General features: G+C 38.9%; 1 protein-coding gene across 2 annotated transcripts in view; it reads right to left on the bottom strand.

The window, feature by feature from the left end:
- The window catches only part of LOC135101330 (dynein axonemal heavy chain 5-like), a 152,559-nt gene that overhangs the window by 73,425 nt on the left and 56,226 nt on the right, over positions 1 to 22,908 (bottom strand). For both annotated transcript variants that reach the window (XM_064005175.1, XM_064005183.1), the window contains exons 28-32: positions 19,365 to 19,559; positions 18,753 to 18,891; positions 18,216 to 18,373; positions 13,017 to 13,135; positions 12,524 to 12,651 (exon numbers count right to left, since the gene is read on the bottom strand). In XM_064005175.1, coding sequence (XP_063861245.1) covers positions 12,524 to 12,651; positions 13,017 to 13,135; positions 18,216 to 18,373; positions 18,753 to 18,891; positions 19,365 to 19,559 — 739 coding nt within the window. The remainder of the gene's footprint in view (positions 1 to 12,523; positions 12,652 to 13,016; positions 13,136 to 18,215; positions 18,374 to 18,752; positions 18,892 to 19,364; positions 19,560 to 22,908) is intronic.

Here is a 22,908-nt window from a genome sequence, read left to right as displayed (position 1 = left end):
GACAGTAGCCCCTTTTCTGTTCCCTCCTACTTTCTCTATCATTTTCGATCCAAAGCTGGATTCTGTGTTTATGTGTGCAATGATTTAACCTGCTCTTGTGCCCACGCTCTTGAATCTTCCAAGTTTTCCACCATCTGGCTACGACTACAGAGTCACTCTCAAACTAAGTTTATCTTTGCTGTATACCTCTCACCTAACTCCTCTGACTATAAGAAAATCTTTGACTACTTAACTTCCAAAGTGGAGCACATTGTGACCCTCTTCCCTTTTGCAGAGATCTCCATTCTTGGAGACTTCAATGTTCACTACCAGCTTTGGCTTTCCTCTCCCTTCACTGACCATCCTGGTGAACTAGCCTACAACTTTGCTATACTCCATGACCTAGAGCAATTGGTGCAACACCCTACTCGTATTCCTGACCGTCATGGAGATACGCCCAACATTTTTTTCCTTTTCCTGACCTCTAATCCTTCTGCTTATGCTGTCACCCTTTCTTCTCCGTTGGCTTCCTCCGATCACAATCTCATATCTGTATCTTGTCCTAACGCTCCAATCCCTCCTCAGGATCCCCCTAAGCGAAGGTGCCTCTGGCATTTTGCCTCTGCTAGTTAGGGGGACGTGAGGAGGTATTTTGCTGATTTTCCTTGGAATGACTACTGCTTCCATGTCAGAGACCCGTCTTTGTGTGCTGAGCGCATAACAGAGGTGATAGTGTCTGGCATGGAGGCGTACATTCCTCACTCTTTTTCTCGTCCTAAACCTTCTATACCTTGGTTTAACACAGCTTGTTCTCGTGCTATACATGATAGAGAGGTGGCCCACAAAAGGTATTTAAGCCTTCCATCACCAGAATCTCATGCACTTTATATTTCTGCCCGGAACCATGCCAAGTCTGTTCTCCAACTAGCCAAAAACTCCTTCATTAACAGAGTGTCAAAATCTTTCAGGATCTAACTCCTATCATGACTTCTGGCATCTAGCCAAAAACATCTCCAATAACTTGCTTCTTCTTCTTTCCCTCCTTTATTTTAACCAGATGGCACCACTGCTATCACATCTATTTCTAAAGCTGAAGTCTTTGCTCAAACTTTTGCTAAAAACTCTACCTTGGACGATTCTGGGCTTGTTCCTCCCTCTCCTCCACCGTCTGACTACTTCATGCCACCTATTAAAATTCTTTGCAATGATGTTTTCCATGCCCTTGGTGGCCTAAACCCTCGGAAGGCTTATGGACCTCATGGGGTCCCTCTATTGTTCTCCGAAACTGTGCCTCTGTGCTTGCAGCTTGCCTAGTCAAACTCTTTCAGCTCTGTCTGTCAACATCTACCTTTCCTTCTTGCTGGAAGTTTGCCTACATTCAACCTGTTCCTAAAAAAGGGTGACCGTTTTTATCGCTTAAACTACCGTCCTATTGCTTTAGTTTCCTGCCTATCTAAAGTTTTTGAATCTATCCTCAACATGAAGATTCTTAAACATCTATCACTTCACAACCTTCTATCTGATCGCCAGTATGGGTTCCGTCAAGGCCGCTCTACTGGTGATCTTCTGGCTTTCCTTACTGAGTCTTAGTCATCCTCTTTTAAGAGATTTTGGTGAAACTTTTGCTGTTGCCTTGGACATATCAAAAGCTTTTGATAGAGTCTGGCACAAAGCTTTGATTTCCAAACTACCCTCCTACGGCTTCTATCCTTCTCTCTGTAACTTCATCTCAAGTTTCCTTTCTGACCATTCTATTGCTGCTGTGGTAGATGGTCACTGTTCTTCTCCTAAATCTATTAACAGTGGTGTTCCTCAGGATTCTGTCCTGTCACCCACTCTCTTCTTATTATTCATTAATGATCTTCTAAACCAAACTACTTGTCCTATCCACTCCTACGCTGATGATACCACCCTGCACTTTTCCATGTCTTTTCAGAGACGTCCAACCCTTCAGGAGGTAAACATTTCATGCAGGGAAGCCACAAAACGCTTGACTTCTGATCTTTCTAAAATTTCTGACTGGGGCAAAGCAAACTTGGTATTGTTCAATGCCTCAAAAACTCAATTCCTCCATCTATCAACTCGACACAACCTTCCAGACAACTATCCCCTCTTCTTCAATGACACCCAACTGTCCTCCTCTTCTACACTGAACATCCTTGGTCTGTCCTTTACTTATAATCTGAACTGGAAACTTCACATCTCATCTCTAGCTAAAACAGCTTCTATGGAGTTAGGCGTTCTGAGACATCCCCGCCAGTTTTTCTCACCCCCCCAGCTGTTAACTCTGTACAAGGGCCTTATTTGTCCATGTATGGAGTATGCTTCACATGTCTGGGGGGGTTCCACTCATACTGCTCTTCTAGACAGGGTGGAATCAAAAACTTTTTGTCTCATCAACTCCTCTCCTCTAACTGACTGTCTTCAGCCTCTCTCTCACCACCACAATGTTGCATCTCTAGCTGTAACTGCTCTTCTGATCTTGCTAACTGCATGCCTCCCCTCCTCCCGCGGCCTCGCTGCACAAGACTTTCTTCTTTCTCTCAGCCCTATTCTGTCCACCTCTCTAACGCAAGAGTTAACCAGTATTCTCAATCATTCATCCCTTTCTCTGGTAAACTCTGGAACTCCCTGCCTGCTTCTGTATTTCCACCTTCCTATGACTTGAATTCCTTCAAGAGGGAGGTTTCAAGACACTTATCCACCAATTTTTGACCACTGCTTTGACCCTTTTATAGGACTGGCATCTCAGTGGGCACTTTTTAAAAAGGCTTTACACAGGAAAGAAGAGACATGGATAATTTATACCTATTAAAGTACTGTATCTCTGAAACCTTCAATTATAAGAACACACTAATAGTAACATCATTGAACTTTAGAAAAGCATTTGACTCAACCGACAGAAGAAACCTGATAAAGACACATGAATAACAGAATTAACTCAAGGCTAATAAATATTTTAGCACAGATATACAGAAATGACAGAACACATTTACACTTGAACAATGAAAAACAGGCAACAATTAACATAACAAACAGAGTATGACAAGGGTGTAATGGCTTCATAGTACTTTTTCTGCTGACAACATATGAAATTATACAGAAACTAGAAGACGAACAAATTAGATTTAGAAATGATAAGTTCAAAATACCTACAATGTACTAAGCTGATGAATGGCTACTACTTTCAAGAACAATATAAGAAGCAAGATACAGCATCAACCTTATACAAAGCATAACTATGCAATGTGGACTCCAAATAAACAAGGAAAAAAGTAATATATTAATATATAACCAGCAAGAGCAACCAGAAACAATTGCAAACAATAGAACATGCAACAAAATAAAATATCTTAGAATAACAATAGAAAACAAGAAAGACTGTTTTAAACATAAGAAAGAGAAGATGATCAAAGCTAAACAACTAGCAAACATGGTATATAACACCACAGAAAGGAGTTGTAACAGGTTGTTAGTTGGAAAAGAGTATTGGAAAAGAGTTGGACTAGCTACTACACTATATGGAGCAGAAGTACTTGGCTACACAAAAAAAAAAAAAAGACTGTGACAAACTCCAGTGTATGGAGAACAAAGTGTATAGATGCATATTACAAGTGCCAACGCCAACATACAGTATACAGCAAGCTGTGTCTTAAGATCTGAAGTAGGAGTAACTTCAACAGCAGCCAGTAATGCAAAAATAAAAATCCTGTTTGCCAAACATATATTAAAAGAGAACAGAGATGAACTGATGAGAGAAATCTTCCTCAAAGAATATGAAAAAAAAAAAAAAAAAAAAAAAAAAAAAAAAAAAAAAAAAAAAACTAATTGGATAAAGAAGCTAAAAGTAGATATGCAAGACATGAACTTGACACTTAAGAGAAATAAAAGATGTAAAGAAGGAAAGTATTATAACAATTATCAAAGAATAGGATACATCAGATGGAGAAGGGAAGCAGAACAAAAATCTATACTAAGTACATACAGAAAATACATGGGTAAGGTACAAGAAGAGTTGGATAGACAACACCAAAGAATCAAGATTAATGATGAGAGTATGAACCAATACACTAAGTTTAAATTGGAGAAAGGGTTATCAAGGAAAGAATGAGAGATATTATGATAAGGAAACACTACATTTTCTTTTAGAATGTAAGGATTATGAAAATATAAGAAATATATTTAATTTGCAATTGATTTATCAAAATAAAGAAGAAATAATAGCAGAAGCATTACTTTTCAGTGATCAAAGAAAAAAAGATATATAAGAAAAAAAAGAAAAAAAAAACATCAAGATTATCTGGAAAACAAGATACAGAAAACACAGGAATTGCAACACAACTAGAGAAACAAGCCTAGTGGGAGCCAATGCCAAGGTTTATCCCACACCTACTACTGAACTGAACTGCTCAGGAGTAATCCCAGGCCACCTGTGGCTCTCTTGATGACCCCTAATGCCATCACTACTGCAAAACTGTATTTTTCCAGTAGCTTTTCCCAGCAGCAAGATGTCTAAGTGTTATTATCACCTTCATTTTGGCAGTAAGTGGGTTGCTCCTCTGTGTCCCTCTGTAAGGCTTCCCTCAGTAGATTGGTTTAAATCTAGAGAGGAGGAGGCAGTAGACACCTGCCGAAACGATAATTACTCCCAGTGAGGTCTAAAGCACTGTTCAGGGGGTGCTGTGAACTTATCATTAAACCCAGCTGTGACCTCACTGAACGTTTCCCTTTGTGTCTCACAACACAAGGGGGTAGTCACAGCCTGCCCTCTAAAGACAACTCTCTTCCTCCACACAAAAATTGGTGGATAAGTGTCTTGAAACCTCCCTCTTGAAGGAATTCAAGTCATAGGAAGGTGGAAATACAGAAGCAGGCAGGGAGTTCCAGAGTTTACCAGAGAAAGGGATGAATGATTGAGAATACTGGTTAACTCTTGCGTTAGAGAGGTGGGCAGAATAAGGGTGAGAGAAAGAAGAAAGTCTTGTGCAGTGAGGCCACGGAAGGAGGGGAGGCATGCAGTTAGCAAGATCAGAAGAGCAGTTAGCATGAAAATAGCGGTAGAAGACAGCTAGATATGCAACATTGCGGCGGTGAGAGAGAGGCTGAAGACAGTCAGTTAAAGCAGAGGAGTTGATGAGACGAAGAGCTTTTGATTTCACCCTGTCTAAAAGAGTGGTATGAGTGGAACACCCCCCCCCAGACATATGAAACATACTCCATACATACAAAAGTCCCTTTGGGGATGGGGGTGAGTGAGAAAAACTGGCAGAGACGTCTCAAAATGCCTACCTTTATAGAAGCTGTTTTAACTAGAGATGAGATGTGAAGTTTCCAGTTTAGATTATGAGACAAGGACAGACTGAGGATGTTCAGTGTAGAAGAGGGGGACAGTTGAGTGTCATCAAAGAAGAGGAGGATAGTTGTCTGGAAGATTGTGTCAAGTTGATAGATGAAGGAACTGACTTTTTAAGGCACTGAACAATACCAAGTTTGATCTGCCCCAATCAGAAACTTTAGAGAGATCAAAAGTCAGGTGTTCTGTGGCTTCCCTGTATGAACTGTTTACTTCCTGAAGGGTTGGATGTCTATGAAAAGACATGGAAAAGCGCAGGGTGGTATCATCAGTGTTGGAGTGGATAGGACAAGAAGTTTGGTTTAGAAGATCATTGATGAATAACAGAAAAAGAGTGGGTGACAGGACAGAACCCTGAGAAACACTACTGTTAATAGAATTAGGAGAAGAACAGTGACCATCTACCACAGTAGTAATAGAATGGTCAAAAAGGAAACTTGAGATGAAATTACAGAGAGAAGGATAGAAGCCATAGGAGGGTAGTTTAGAAATCAAAGCTTTGTGCCAGACTCTATCAAAAGCTTTTGATATGTCTAATGCAACAGCAAAAGTTTCACCAAAATCTCTAAAAGAGGATGACCAAGATTCAGTAAGGAAAACCAGAAGATCACCAGTAGAGCAGCCTTGACAGAATCCATACTGGTGATCATACAGAAGGTTGTGAAGTGATAGATGTTTAAGAATCTTCCTGTTGATCATAAATTCAAAACTATAGATAGGCAGGAAATTAAAGCAATAGGACAGTAATTTGAGGGATTAGAACAGTCACCCTTTTTTTTGGAACAGGCTGAATGTACGCAACCTTCCAGCAAGAAAGAAATGTAGCTGTTGACAGAGTTGAAAGAGTTTGACTAGGTAAGGTGCAAGCATGGAGGCGCAGTTTCGGAGAACAATGAGCCTTTCGAGTGTTTAGGCCACCAAGGGCATGGAAAACATCAATGCGAAGGATTTTAATAGGTAGCATGAAGTAGTCAGAGGGTGGAGGTGAGGGAGGAACAAGCCCTGAATCATCCAAGGTAGAGTTTTTAGCAAAGGTTCGAGCGAAGAGTTCAGCTTTAGATATGATAGCAGTGGTGCCATCTGGTTAAAATAAAGGAGGGAAAGAAGAAGAAGCAAGTTATTGGAGATGTTTTTGGCTAGATGCCAGAAGTCACGATGGGAGTTAGATCCTGAAAGATTTTGACACTTTGTTAATGAAGGAGTTTTTGGCTAGTTGTAAAAACAGATTTGGCATGGTTCTGGGCAGAAATATAAAATGCATGAGATTCTGGTGATGGAAGGCTTAAGTTAAGTCCCCAACTAGCAGAGGCAAAACGCCAGAGGCACCTCCACTTAGGGGGATCCTGAGAGGGGATTGGAACGACAGGACAAGATACAAATATGAGATTGTGATCAGAGGAGCCCAACGGAGAAGAGAGGGTAACAGCATAAGGAGAAGGATTAGAGGCTAAGAAAAGGTCAAGAATGTTGGGTGTATCTCCAAGACGGTCAGGAATACGAGTAGGGTGTTGCACCAATTGCTCTAGGTCATGGAGGATAGCAAACTTGAAGGCTAGTTCACCAGGATGGTCAATGAAGGGAGAGGAAAGCCAAAGCTGGTGGTGAACACTTAAGTCTTGTAGAGTGGGGATCTCCGCAGAAGCGAAGAGTTAGAATGTGCTCCAGTTTGGAAGTTAAGTAGTCTAAGAATTTTTCATAGTCAGAGGAATTAGGTGAGAGGTATACAGCAAAGATAAATTTAGTTTGAAAGCGACTCTGTAGTCATAGCTAGATGGTAGAAAACTCGGAAGATTCAAGAGCGTGGGCACAAGAGCAGGTTAAGTCATTGTGCACATAAATGCAACACCCAGCTTTAGACTGAAAAATGAGGATAGAGAGAGTAGGAGGGAACAGAAAAGGGGCTACTGTCAGTTGCCTCAGACACCTGTGTTTCTGTGAGGAAAAGAAGATGTGCTTTAGTAGAGGAGAGGTGATATTCTACAGATTGAAAATTAGATCTAAGACCATGAATGTTGCAGAAGTTAATGAAGAAAAAGTTGAGGGGGGTGTCAAGACACTTAGGATTGATACCTGAAGAGCAGTCCAACCTGAGGATATCTGTGGTCCTCTCCCCAGATGGGGACTCCGAGGCTGGTGTAGGAGTCGCAATGATAATTTTGAATTTTAAGTGAAGGATGTGTGTGTAATTAGATGCATGTAGTTTTGTGTGAAGGAAGAGAATTGTCTTTAGAGACCAGGCTGTGACTGCTCCCTTGTGTTGTGAGACACAAAGGGGAACATTCAGTGAGGTCATAGGTGGGTTTAATGATATGCTCACAGCATCGTATGATCCAGTGCTTTAGACCTCATTGAGATTGATAATAATTTTGGTAGGTGCCTATATATATATATATATATATATATATATATATATATATATATATATATATATATATATATATATATATATATATATATATGGGGATTTCTCGATTTATGCGTGTTTAGACTATGTGATTTTGGAATAACATGAGGAAAAAAAACTAGTCCTTTTTTTTCATATTACACAGATTAGAATAACACAATGTCAAGAAAATCAAGTTGTGTGGCTGGTTTAGTTCCGTAATGTGGCCACCAGATGTCACCAGGTGTTCCCCATCTGTACTGCCAACACGCTGTCCCTTTGTGCGTTGCTTCAAGCTCATTGTTACCTGTGCATAACTAGTTTTTTTTTCTTATGTAGGAGGGACACTGGCCAAGGGCAACAAAAATCCAATAAAAAACAAAATGCCCACTGAGATGCCAGTTTCATAAAAGGGTCCAAAGCAGTAGTGAAAAAACTGAAGGATAAGTGTCTTGAAACCTCCCTTTTGAGGGAATTCAAGTCATAAGAAGGTGAAAATACAGAAGTAGGCAGGGAGTTCCAGAGTTTACCAGAGAAAGGGATGAATGACTGAGAATACTGGTTAACTCTTGCATTAGAGAGGTGGACAGAATAGGGGTGAAAGAAAGAAGAAAGTCTTGTGCATATATATATATATATATATATATATATATATATATATATATATATATATATATATATATATATATATATATATATATATATATATATATATATATATATATATATATATATATATATATATATATATATATATATATATATATATATATATATATATATATATATATATATATATATATATATATATATATATATATTAGTAAAAGAAAACATGAAGTACCTTAAATTTCGGTGTATAAGATGGCACTTGAATCATCCTAAAAAAAGACACAAAAAGCTGGGTCGTCCTATACATCAGATATGAAAATAATGGCCTTAACATTTTACGCAAAATACCATTATAAATAAACACCAATCTCAAAATGATGATTCATTAAAAGTTCCTGCTATCTTCAGTCTTGAAAACAGTCATTGTAGTGTACACAATTTTTATTTTGCACTGAAATATTCTCTCTCTCTCTCTCTCTCTCTCTCTCTGTGAGAGTAAGAACAATCCAGAGAATTGCTATAAGAATGAGAGTGATAGAGAATGAAATTGGAATTATATGAGTGAGAAAGAAAGAAGAGAAAATGATATAGAATGAATGAGGGGGAGAGACAGTGAGGTATCACCTCAGGTTATCTCTGACAGATAAAGGGAAGAAGAGGTGACAGGGAAGGAGGTTTGAGACCAGATGAAAGAGGAAAGGAGAGGAAAGGAACAATGGGACAAAGGGACATATGGGGAAGGAGAGCATTTGGGGGAAGGAAGTGGAGAGAGAGAGAGAGAGAGAGAGAGAGAGAGAGAGAGAGAGAGAGAGAGAGAGAGAGAGAGAGAGAGAGAGAGAGAGAGAGAGAGAGAGAGAGAGAGAGAGAGAGAGAGAGAGAGAGAGAGAGAGAGAGAGAGAGAGGAAATGGGGAGGGATGAGGGAGAGGGCCTGGGAAGGGATGAGGGAGAGGGCCTGGGAAGGGAGAGGAAAAGGAGAGGAAGGGAGGGGGGAGGAGGAATGCTAGAGAGAGTGGCATTGCTTAAACAGGTGTTTGTTTTTGAACTGGAGGACCGTGTTCGAACTGGAGAACAAAATTTGTTTGCTAACCCTGTTTGAATTGGGAGTTGTTTGAATCATGAGGTATGACTGTGTGTGTGTGTGTGTGTGTGTGTGTGTGTGTGTGTGTGTGTGTGTGTGTGTGTGTGTATATATATATATATATATATATATATATATATATATATATATATATATATATATATATATATATATATATATATATATATATATATATATATATATATATATATATATATATATATATATATATATATGTATATATATATTGTTATGAGCAGCAAGGTAAGGCGATGTAGAAAGAAGAATGAAAGGAAGACGAAGGAGAAAGAGAGATGAGAAGCCCAGCCCACAGCTCTTAGTATAACAGTCATCCAAATAGTCACTTGTGTTCCACACGTAATTTTCCTTATTTCTCCTAGTTCATTCAATTTAAGTCTCACCCAGTATTTAATAGAGGAGTTGCTCTTGATGATAAAGTAATTTGTGTTTATCCATGCCCCATAGTTTAGTCATTAGAATTTTTAGAAGAAAAGTATTTGAATGCGTCAGCTTGCAGAGTGCGTGAGGCGGCAGGCGTGTGTCTCTGTGTGTATGTTGTGGGATATGTAAAATGTAGTAATGGCAACAATGCATATGTTATAAGTACAACAATATTGTGAGAGCACAGGGACACTAGATTTTTAGAGGGCAATAAATTACCGCCCCGTCATAGGAGAGAACCATCCGCCATGCGGGCAGGTGGGCGGAGCCTGTATCAATGCGCGCGGGCCGAGGTGAGCGGGGCACGACCTTGCTTGGGCTCACTCCCAGCCAGGTCACCCAGCGCCCAGGACGTGCCCTCCTCGACTCCTCCCGAACCAGCCTGCAGAAAGGACAGCGTGGTGCAGCGGTAAGCCGAAGCCCTGACCAACGAAGCTGGCTTTCATCGAAGCAGACTGGAGGAGTGAGTACACCAGTGGAACGCCTGGGGTGAGTTATTTGTGGTAAGGCCTGTTAACAAGATTTCATTTCCAGTCACCTAGCGACCACGTGGTCGTCGCTCCTTGCCCGGCATAAGTGATACAGTGCATAGTGCCGACTAATTACCATTGTGACCCAGTAACTTAACGTCAGGCTGTGCTCTCACAACGCAAAAGGACCGGGCATTGGCCTCGCTTCCGAAGGAATAGGTATTTCTTTGTGTGCGGCCCACGCGCCACTGAGTGTAGCCATAGCTAGCCAGGCCTTTGTTGTAATTACTGTGTAAATATAAGTCAAATATTTACGACTGTGCTTTCTTTTGAGTGTCCCACCCTAGTCTACCTGGAGACTCAACCAGGAGTCGCATGTGATCGGCAGGGGTAACGTAAAGGAAACACCGATCCATGACAAATATAAACATGCAAATAAACCAACACTGTAAGCTGGCAACATCAAGCATCCTCAGCACATCAGTCAGTCACCAGCCAGCCTCTCTACACAGCAGGGTTATGCTACTTCCTTCCCTGCCTTTAGCTACTGGATTATAAGGATCTACTTAAGGGCATTCAGTGTTTATGTATCCTTCCTTGGATTACTACCCTTGGAATCACAAGCAAGATGCAATGTCACCACCCCACCCCACCTCTTGTACCCCTCCTCATAGTAGCAGAGTGGAAGAGCATTCCACATCATTTCCCACGCTTTCGAGCAGTCACAGTCTACCACTTGAGATAGACTTATGAAGGCAGAGTGCGTGGTTTGGAGGAGACTGGGGGTAGTTTTACAGCTAGACAGGTCAGTTGCTTTAAGAGGATAATCGAGTAAGTACCAGCCATATGCCTCTGCCTATATGGGTAGTATAGGAGTCTCCATGATAGTCTGCCAGGGGGTGTAGTTAATTATAACACATTCCTTATTCATGGACATGACTCCTTGGCTGCATGTGTGTGTAGGCTGAGCTCTTTTACAGTGAGAGGTGAATTACCCTCCTGTTCGTGTGTGGGCACTCGTCTCTATCAGTGTTGTCGTGTTAAATGCTATCATGATTGGGGGTGGTGTCCCCAATGCCCTTCTTGAAACAGAGGATTACTTTACACTGCCTAACAGTAATACATCTCTCTTCCTTCTAAGAAGGAGGGATATTGTATTACCGGGCAGGGAGAGTCTTATAATACCTCCATTACAAGGGTGATTTTCTCCTGGGGTATAATACCTTGACCTTTTATGTGTTTTTTGTTTATTGTGCTGTTTCCCTAGAACGCAACGATTGATTCTTGCCCAGCTGTTGGAATTTACAATTGTTGTATTATATTCCTTTGCCTGTAGGTGGGTAAAAACAGGCTGGTGACCTCACTGGTGTGACATGGCATTATGACCAGTCATGTAAAGGGTGCAAGAGTCAGAAGGGACCCTTTACACCTCTAATTAAGCCCTGCACCAAGTCAAGGGGAAAGCTAGTCCAGTTGAGGCAGCTGTGGGAAAAGCAGGGGTTTGTGGTCATAATATATATATATATATATATATATATATATATATATATATATATATATATATATATATATATATATATATATATATATATATATATATATATATATATATATATCACTGAACAATGAAGGAGGAGCAGGTCTCTCTCTCTCTCTCTCTCTCTCTCTCTCATGACAAAGACAAATAACGTGGTGCTGTATATGCTGAACATGAAAATCTCTAATAGGTTTTTATTGTGTATTTCAGTCTATGGGTATTTTAATTATGTACTATATGTATATGGTAACCAAGCCTGTGCTTAGCATTTCAACAAAGATTGTTGAAACTATAATACAAACTAAGTCAAGTAGTCTATTATATATTTGTGAGCTTGATCTGCTTGGGGCTCTTCTCTTCATTACTAAATAACTGGTAAGGATTTGTCTTGTTTACTGGTCATAGTAAGTAAACATTTAATTTCTAAAGCCAACAGTAGCTAATGCCCCTTCCTATCGTATTTGGATTCCTGAATTTTCGACCTAAGAAAGCTGATACCTGTGTTTAGGTCAACTCCCACTCATTTGCCTAAATACTTGGCCTTTAGAACTCAGCCTATACTCAAGGAAATACAGAAGTGAACACCAAGTAAATCCTTCTTGTGATCTTCAAATTTGTTCATTGCCACGATCAGTCCAGTCTTCTCACCTTTTTTAGCCTTCAGTGTCTTACGCCAGAGTGTAGAGAAGATGCCGTCTGTCCAGTCATTGGTGGCCACATCCAGACGGCCAAACATCTGGGCTGAGGTGATGGCCTTTGGGTTCATCCTCAGTTCTCTATATGGGGATCAGCAACAGGCATAATAATCTTCTGTTGTTATCATATCAACTTAGCCATCCTTGAAATATAATGTGACATGCAACAATTATTGAAAAATCATTATATCATTATGTCAAATTAATGCCTGCAAAGGTTTATTAAGCTACAAGAAAACAATATATTTTTTTCCACTAAACAATTTTTGTACAGTGCCAAAGTTTTAACATCCAATCTGGAAGATGTGGCTGGCAATTTCTACTAAATCAATATTCAGTCAAGACTCCTAAAACTAAGAGGTTGTTAATATGATTTCTTCAAATCCCAATTCAATCTTCAAATATCATATATATCTGTCACAGTAAGACCAAAGGCATATGCAGACCTGTGAGGGAGTCCTGTTCTGGAGAGTGCCTTCATCAGGACTTGAATGCAGGAGGTCTTGCCAGCACCACTAGGTCCAAGAGTCATCATTCCATGCCTCACCCGCTGAGTCTCATACAGCTGTGTACCACATGAAGCACACCCCCAGAAAAATGAACTATTAACCAGGAATGTGTCACTATGATTTTTTTCTTTTTTACCCTGGCATTGCTAATGTGTTAATCTTTTTCTTTTCTTTTCTTTTATAGATTTACAGACAGCATTTTATTTATTTTTTATCTCTTATTATTTAATTTCTGATCCCTACTTTAAGGCATTACTGTGCTTTTTGTATGATTAAAGCATAAGTAAATAAATAAAATAAATAGATGAATAATTAATTCTAACTGAAAAGCATGTTTGAGTTGCAAGGGAAATAGATTTTGGAGGGCTGCTCATAACTCGTTTTGCTTGCAACTCATCATTGTAATTTTTTGCTACCATAGAAAACAAATAAATGAATAAATAAAAATAATAAATTAATTATCATATGTTCCACGAACAATGTAATGTCTCAACAGAGATTGTCCCACCACTAGTGGAGATACAAGGGAATGGGCCCATATTCTTCATAAAGATATGAAATGTACCTTAGCTAAGACAAATGTGTATCATAACTTAGAACATCTATCAAAAATTGTTTCTACTCCTTCAGAGAAGGAGGCAGCAGATACCTGACAACACAATAATTACTCCCAGTGAGGTCTAAACACTGGATCAGAGGGTGATATGAACTTATCAATAACCCAACTGTGACTTCATTGAATGTTTTCCCTTGTGTCTCAAAACACAAAGGGGTAGTCACAGCCTGCCCTCTAAAGACAATTCTCTTCATCCACACAAAACTATATGCACCTAATTACACACATGCAGAGTTAATGAAAGGTGAGAAGAGGGTGAGAGAGGGAGTCATGGATGAAATGAAAGATTGGAAAATCAAAAATGATAAAGAAGATGTTGACTTCAAGAAAATAATTGAAAAGCAAATGAAAGAAAAGGAAAAAGTAGAAAAGGAAGTGGTAAAGGCATTGAAAAAAATGGAGATCTGGTAAGAAATGCAGCAGATAAGAAGATAAGTATTATAGTTTATGGAATAAAGGAGAAAAATATAACAAACCAATTGAAAAGAGATAAAGAAGAAACAAAAACAGTGAAGGACTTGCTGAAGAAACTAAATGATGAAGATAACACTAAATTTGAGGAAGAAGTGGAAGTTATTAGAACTGGGACCTTATCTGGAAGGCAAAACAAAACCTATGAAAATAAGACTAAAATCATAAGCAGCAGCAGAAAAGGTACTAGAAAAAAAAAACATCCAAACTATGAGAAGTAGAAAATTGCAAAAATATATACAATAGGAAGAACAGAAATGAAGAACAGAAAAAAATTAAAGGAATGTACCAAGAGGTTAAAGTGAAAAATTAGTTAAGAATAAAAGAAAAGGCTAAATTTTTTGGGGGGAGAGTTTTGGGAGACAGAGTGAAGAAATGGTACATAAAGGAAAAAAAATAAATGAAAATTAAATACAAAAATAGTCAAAATGAAGGACTGAAAGTGATGTATACAAACATATAAATATAAACATATAAAACAATAATTTTGCTTCTTCATCTTTCTCTCCTTTATTTTAACCTGATGGCACCACTGCCATCTTATCTATTTCTAAAGCTGAACTCTTCACTCAAACCTTTGCTAAAAACTCTATCTTGCATGATTCAGGGCTTGTTCCTCCCTCTCCTCCACCCTCTGACTACTTCATGGTACCCATGTTTAAGACCCTTCTCAGTGATCTTTTCCATGCCCTCGCTGGCCTTAAACCTCAGAAGGCTTATGAACCTGATGGGGTCTCTCCTATTGTTCTACGAAACTGTGCCTCCATGCTTGCACCTTGCCTTGTCAAACTTTTCCAACTCTGTCTATCAACATCTACATTTCCTTCTTGCTGGAAATCTGCCTACATTCATCCTACTGATAAAAAGGGCAACCGTTCTAATCCCTCAAACTATTACTTTAATTTCCTGCCTCTCGAAGTTTTTTAATCTATCTTCAACCAGAAGATTCTTAAACATCTATCACTTCACACCCTTATTTCTGATCACCAGCATGGGTTCCATCAAGTCAGCTCTACTGGTGATCTTCTGGCTTTCCTTACTGAGTCGTAGTCATCCTCTTTTAGGGATTTTGGTGAAACTTTTGCTATTGGCTTAGACATATCAAAAGCCTTTGATAGAGTGTAGCACAAAGCTTTGATTTCCAAACTACCCTCCTTTGGCTTCTATCCTTCTCTCTGTAACTTTATCTCAAGTTTCCTTTCTGACCATTCTATTGCTGCTGTGGTAGACAGTCACTCTTCATCTCCCAAATTTATCAACAGTGGCATTCCTCAGGGTTCAGTCTTGTCACCCACTCTCTTATCATTTATCAATAATCTTCTAAACCAAACTTCTTGTCCTATCCACTCCTATGCAGATGATACCACCCTGCATTTTCCACATAATTTTTGTAGATATCCAACTCTTCAGAAAGTAAACAGTTCATGCAGGGAAGCCACAAAATACCTGACTTCTGATCTCTCTAAAATTTCTGATTGGGGCATAGGAAACTTAGTATTGTCCAATGCCTCAAAAAACCCAATTCCTGCATCTATCAACTTGACACAAGCTTCCAGATAACTATCCCCTCTTCTTCAGTGACACTCAATTGTCCCCCTCTTCTACAATAACATCCTCAGTCTCTCCTTTATTCACAATCTAAACAGGAAATTTCACATCTTATCTCTAGCTAAAACAGCTTCTATGAAGTTAAGCATTCTGAATTGTCTCCACCAGTTTTTCTCACCCATCCAACTGCTAACTCTGTACAGGGGCCTTATTCGTCCATGTATGAAATGTGCTTTTAGAGAGTGTGGAATCAAAAGCTTTTCATCTTATCAACCCCTCCCCTCTAACTGACTGTCTTCAGCCCCTTTTTCATCACAACATTGCATTTCATGCTATCTTCTACTGCTCTTTTCATGCTAACCACTCTTCTGATCTTGCTATCTGCATGCCTCCCCTCCTCCCACAGCCTTGCTGCACAAGTCTCTTCTTTCACCCTTATTCTGTCCACCTCTCTAATGCAAGAGTTAACCAGTATTATCAATCATTCATCCCTTCCTCTGGTAAACTCTGGAACTCCCTGCCTGCTTCTGTATTTTCTCCTTCGTATGACTTGAACTCTTTGAAGAGGGAGGTTTCAAGACAATTATCCCTTAATTTTTAATGACTGATTTTGACTCTGTTTGGGGACCAGAACATCTGTGAGCTTTTTTTTCTTATAAATTTTGTGGCCCTTGGCCAGTGCTGCCGTGCCTAGTTAAAACACCGAATATACAAATTTCACGATTTTTAGTTTTGTATCCCTTCTTATGTAATTTTACCCGTAGAATCGATTGAGCACATCGCCAAATGGCTATCGACCATAGACTATGGTCGAAAGCCATTTGGCGATGTGCTCAATCGATTCTACGGGTAAAATTACATAAGAAGGGATACAAAACTAAAAATCGTGAAATTTGTATATTCGGTGTTTTAACTAGGCACGGCAGAGTGCCTCTCCTACATAAAAAAAAAAAAAAAAAAAAAAAAAAAAAAAAAATTGCCATATGTAGTTTTTAAGTATTTTGAAATACTAAAAGGCAAAGTGAAAACTGTTGTTTATAACATTTTATATGTTTTATAGATTTTACCCATGTTTATATGTTTGAGGAAGTGGCACAGTTGATAGAATTGTGATCCATTCCTTAAAATATTATGTTAAATGCAATCCCACTGAAGTATTTCTGTGTAAACAATCATTTGAGTGGTTTTACAATGGTGATAAGTAAAATCCAAAGAGAGCCTTCAAAATAAGCATAAGAATGTAAAACTACTATTTAGTAATACTTAACCACACTGTAACTCACTAGAACCGAGGCACAGCAGATGCAGATAAGAAACTGAAACTGCACATAAGCTCAATATCTGGAAGATTATATTGAATAATGAAAACTGAAAGAAAAATCACTCATTCTTTTATAACACTGACAAGACTACACTTCCTACTTGACTGTGCTGGAGGTTGAGATTTTCCACTTCCTCAACCCTCTCCACACCCAGATTTTTGTCTTTTTTTTTCCTTATGTAGGAGGGGCACCAGAAAAAAAAAAAAAAAAAGGGCAGTGGGGGAGGGGTCCACTGCTGTGCCAGTTGCTGAATAGGGTCCAAAGTAGTAATCAGAAAATGAAGGATAAGTGTCTTGAAACCTCTCTCTTGAAGTTGGAAATACAGAATCCAGCAGGGAATCCAAGAGTTTACCAGAGAAAGGAATGAATGATTGAGAATACTGGTTAACTCTTGCATTAGAGAGGTGGACAGAACAGGGGTGAAAGAAAAAAAAAGTCTTGTGCAGCGAGGTCATGGAAGGAGGGAAAGCATGCATTTAGCAAGATCAGAAGGGCAGTAAGCATGAAAATAGCCATACAAGATAGTAAGAGATGCAACACTGTGGCAATGAGAAAGGGGATGAAGACAGTCAGTTAGATGAGAGGAGTTGATGAGTTGAAAGACTTTTGATTCCACTTGTTGCCACTTCCACAAGGCTAACAAGATAGAGACACAGTCCTCTTTCCTTTTTAATTGAATTTATGAGTACTAAAAAATTATTTTAATGAGTTCTGAGTCACTAAGAATATTCAAAACATCCCTTATTCCTTCCTAGGTGATGCTGATGTTGTTGGACTGCCATCTTCCCAGTGGGAGCATCTGTCATTAGCTACACTAAGATAGGGTCAACCCAGTCTTAACAACCACATGGATTTATGGCAGATGTACACAGTTTATGATCAAAATGCACCATTTTTCCTCCTTATGACATGTTTCATAGCTAAGACTTGGTAGTACTACAGCATACTAGGTAAATATGGCACGTAGTGCCAAATTTGAACTTGCACTGAGCATTATTTCATTTTGTGAGTAGACTGCTTGTATCTGAACGCTTGTAACTTGTTACCTCATAACTTGGACACTCGCTGTACTAAATGGAACACACTTCCAAGATGACATGGAGAATGCAAAAATGATAAGTGGAGGATCTACCTCAAAAGAAGATTTACTATAGTGCTTCTGGTGTGTTCCTGACTAACCTGGATAAGTTTAAGTGTCCATGGTGGATGGTTGACAAGGCCAAGCTCATTAACCACCTCCCCGATGGCAGTGGTGAGCTGGTTGTGGTAACCCTTCTCCTGTGTCATATTTGGAAACAGGTCGTCAATCAGGGACATGAAGAGTGGCTCATCTTCATCTGTAACACAAATCATTGTTCAGAATGTCAATTAAAAACTGTAACAAGGAGAGAATAAATTTTATGACCTAATAATCTTGTTTCTTTCTCAGTGGACTGGGCCAATTAAATACCTGTGAAAAGGAAGCATAAAGTCAATAATAATATTTCATTATCTAATTATATCCAGTGGAGAGTTATGATGGACAGAGAATAATCTCATTACCACATAACCTAAAATCTTTCTATTTCTCTATGGAAAGTCAGTGAAACACTAGAGAAAAGGAAGAATAAAGTGAATAACAACATTCTGTTACCTAAATGGTTCCAGTGGGAAGCTATGATGGACAGAGGATAAACTCACAATCAGTATTCTCCACACAGTGACACAGCTACTCACCCACCAGCTTGGAGAGGTTCATGTCCCGCAACACTCGCATCACAATAGTGGACTCTGAATCTTTAGGGTTTGCTCGTTTGGAGGCTCCAAGAGTCCTCAGTACAGACAGGATGTTTCTCAACCCAAAGTCATAATGCACCTAGAGTGAACACAGAACAGAAATTTATTTATTATTATATTTCCGGGTGCTGTGGGTTTATAATTGATGCCAACAGTGTCTCAGAAAAACAGCCATGGTAGGCTACAAAATCTATTTGTAAAGGAAGCAAAAGGGTTGAGTTATAAGATTTTTTGTGTATTCATGTTCTGTTCTTTCTAATCTAACACCCCACTAGTTTGGGGAAAGGCTTGATATATAAATGACATAAAAGAAAGAAAAAAAAAAAATAAATAAAATAAAATAAAATAATAATAATAAAAATAATAAAAAGGATAAACAAATCTTGGAATCTGTAGCAGTCACATTGGCTGATACAAACATGTCTCTCAGTAAAAATTCTTTACTATAATATTACTGAGTGAACTTCAGTACCCTCTGCTGCCAATCCCATAATGCTGTAAATTTGGGTTAATAGATCTGTCTCTTCCCCAGCTGGTGACTCATATGCATACCTGTTTGGTTAACTGCTCCTCACACAGCTTGTACAATGTGAAGAATTTGCGGGCCAAAGTAATGTTCTCAAGAAAGCCACAAGAGGCCAGCTTCACCCTGATGATGATCTGCCGGTCTGGCACCATCATGGCCACATTGCGGAACTGAATCTTGAGGTTCTCTGGCAAAACCTGACGGCCATGGTAGCCCAGATTCTGACATGGTGGCACCGCAGAGGAGTGAAGAAGGTGGAGGCAGAGGCGAGGGAGGAGGGTGGAAGTGAAGGTGACAAAAGTATATATACAGTGATTGAAAAAAACACAAGTGATGATAGAAGGAACCCATGCATTAGTTCTGTACATGCCACTTTGTAGCATTGACCCATCCCTACCCCATGCTCACTCTCACACCTCATTACACATGTCCTGAAATAAATATAGATCAGAACTGTACAATAGAATTCTTCATGCAATAGTCAGCTCATGTACAGATCCTAAAGTTTCCTGATAGTGTTTGTGAGTGTATGTACAGTTCAGTGGGATGACTTTTCCATCTTGCAAACATTTTTCACGTGGCACATGCTGGATACAGGCACAGACTGACACATGGGTAATGACAACTCATGAGAGAGGATGCTTCAGGGGCAGGAGAATGTCACTAAAAAGGGAAAGTTTCAATATGGAGATAAAAGAGAGAGAGATGGAATGTGAGACAGAACCTTCACACACACACACACACACACACACACACACACACACACACACACACAAAAAAAAAAAAAAAAAAAAAAAAAAAAAAAAAAAAAAGTGAAATTATAAAAGCTAAGAGTATTCATGATTTCAAAGTAAAAATTGACTGGCTGAAACATGGAAATGGGAACCCATGAGTGTAACTCATTTCCCATGTATCACAGTTACACACACACACACACACACACACACACACACCTTTCTGATTATTCTATTGCTGATGTGGTAGATGGTCACTGTTCTTCTCCTAAATCTATTAACAATTGTATTCCTAAAGGTTCTGTCCTGCCACCCACTCTCTTCCTATTGTTCATCAATGATCCTCTAAACTAAACTTCTTGTCCTATCTACTACAATGCTGATGATATCACCCTGCACTTTTCCATGTTTTCATAGATGTCCAACCCTTCAGGAAGTAAACAGTTTGTGTAGGAAAGCCACAGAATGCCTGACTTCTGATCTCTCTAAAATTTCTGATTGGCACACAGTAAACTTAGCATTGTTCAATGCCTCAAAAACTCAATTCCTCCATCTATTAATTCGACACAACCTTCCACACAACTATCCACTCTTCTTCAGTGACACTCATACCATTCTTTTACACAGGGTGGAATCAAAAGCTTTTCATCTTATCAACTCCTCTCCTTTAACTGGCTGTCTTCAGCCTCTTTCTCATTGCTGCAATGTTGCATCTCTTGCAATATTCTACTGCTATTTTCATGCCAATTGCTCTTCTGATCTTGCTAACTCCATGCCTCCCCTCCTCCTGCAGCCTCATTACACAAGACTTTCTTCTTTCTCTTTAATGCAAGAGTTAACTAGTATTCTCAATCATTCATTCCTTTCTCAGGTAAACTCTGGGACTCCCTGCCTGCTTCTGTATTTCCACCTTCCTATGGCTTGAACTCTTTCAAGAGGGAGGTTTCAGGACACCTATCTTGTATTTTTGACTAATGCCTTTGACTCTGTGTGGAGACTGGCACCTCAATGGGCATGTTTTTTTTTTTTTCCAGTTTTTGCTGCCCTTGGCCAGTGCCCCTCCTACATAGAAAAAAAGGACATACACACACACACACACACACACATAGAGAAATGAGAACAGTAATGCAAGACTAAAATTCATCTTGGCTGAAAGTAACTAGTGGTGTCCCACAGAGGTCAGTGTTGGGACTGATAATGTTTATAATATATGTGAATGACATAAATGAATATGAACTTATTTGTAGATGATGCTAAGCAGATGAGGAGGTAGGAAATGTAAATGACTGTATGGTACTGCAAGATGATTTAAATAAGATAAATAGATGGAGCAAATCTTGGCAAATGGAATTCAATTTAAGTAAATATAAAGTAATGGAGTTTGGTAAGAATAAAAAAAAAATACAATATCATGAGATGCATGATGTGAAGTTACAGAAGTCAAAAGAGGAAGTGGATTTGGGAGTAACAGTTACTGAAAATTTGACTCCAGAGACACATTGATAAAATTACTGGAGACGATGAATTTCTTATAAAGAATAAGAATGGCATTCTCATATTTAGATGAAGGAATGATAAAAAAGTTATTGATTTCCATGATAAGACCAAGATTGGAATGTGCGGCGATGGTGTGGTCTCATATAAAGAGGAATATTATAAAATTAGAAAGAGTACAAAAAGCAGTCACTAAGATGGTTCTGGAGTTGAGTAAGTCGACCTATGAAGAGAGATTAAGAATGTTGGAAATTCCTACCTTTGAAAATAGGAGAGAGAAGAGACTTAATAAACATCTATAGAATGATAAATGGTATGGAAAATGTGGACAAAGAATGTTTTATAAATTTAGACATACAAAGTACAATTAGACACGGTAAGAAGTTGAAGAAAGTTAACTGTAGAAGAGACATCAAGAAGTATAGTTTTCCTCACAGAAGTGTGAACAAATGGAATGAACTCAGTGAAGATGTTGTCAGTGCCATAACTATCCATGCTTTTAAGACCAAACTGGATAGATATAGAGACGGGATACTATGAGATTACTCCCCTCCTGTAAAACACAACTAGGTAAATACACATGGCGGCGGCAGAGCTGACAGGGCATGTTTTTTAGTGCTCTGAACATAGAAGGATGGAATAACACAAATTGCTTGTGGTGGAATGAGATATGTTATGAAGGTCCAGGAATACCTAGGCGGTAAACAGGGAGGGGAGAAACAGTACTGTGAGTATAGTTATCCTGTCTCTAGGAAAGTTTGGTTTGGTTAGTTTACATTCTGGACAATCATGGCAAAGTGCAGCACCCCAAAGGAAAGGGGATCCTTTGAAGGTTTTACTGGAGAAGAAATAAAAGTGAATTATAGATTGAAGTGTAGAAAAAATTTTGTATCTGGAAGAAATGATGGACAAGTTATTGGAGAGAATAAAGACATTGGAGGCACACTAGAAGGAGACAGGTGAGGAATTGGTGGATTATTACAGCAAAGCTGATAGGAATGGAAGATAAAAATGAGAATTTAAAGGTGGAAAATGACTGTTTAAAGAAACAAATAAAGGAAAAAGTAGAAACTGTTCAGAAAGGAAATGAGGAAATGAAGGCGAGTGTAAAGGATGTGGATATGAGGCAAAACAAGTGGTTAAATGAATGTAAATTTGAAGAAGAATCACTAAAAAAAATAATAGAACAAGAAAATGAGAAGCAAAACCTCAGACAGAAAGTGGTAAATGTTATTAAAGAAGATAAAAAAGCTAGTGAGAGACACTGTAGAAAATATAAACAAGTAATTGTATTTGGTTTAAAGGAAGAGAAAATAGTAAGCAGAATTCAAAGAGAAGAAAA

Source organism: Scylla paramamosain, chromosome 1 (assembly GCF_035594125.1).
Source record: "Scylla paramamosain isolate STU-SP2022 chromosome 1, ASM3559412v1, whole genome shotgun sequence".
Lineage (NCBI taxonomy): Eukaryota > Metazoa > Arthropoda > Malacostraca > Decapoda > Portunidae > Scylla > Scylla paramamosain.
Note: the sequence above shows the minus strand (reverse complement) of the source record. Positions and strands in the feature narration are given on the sequence as shown.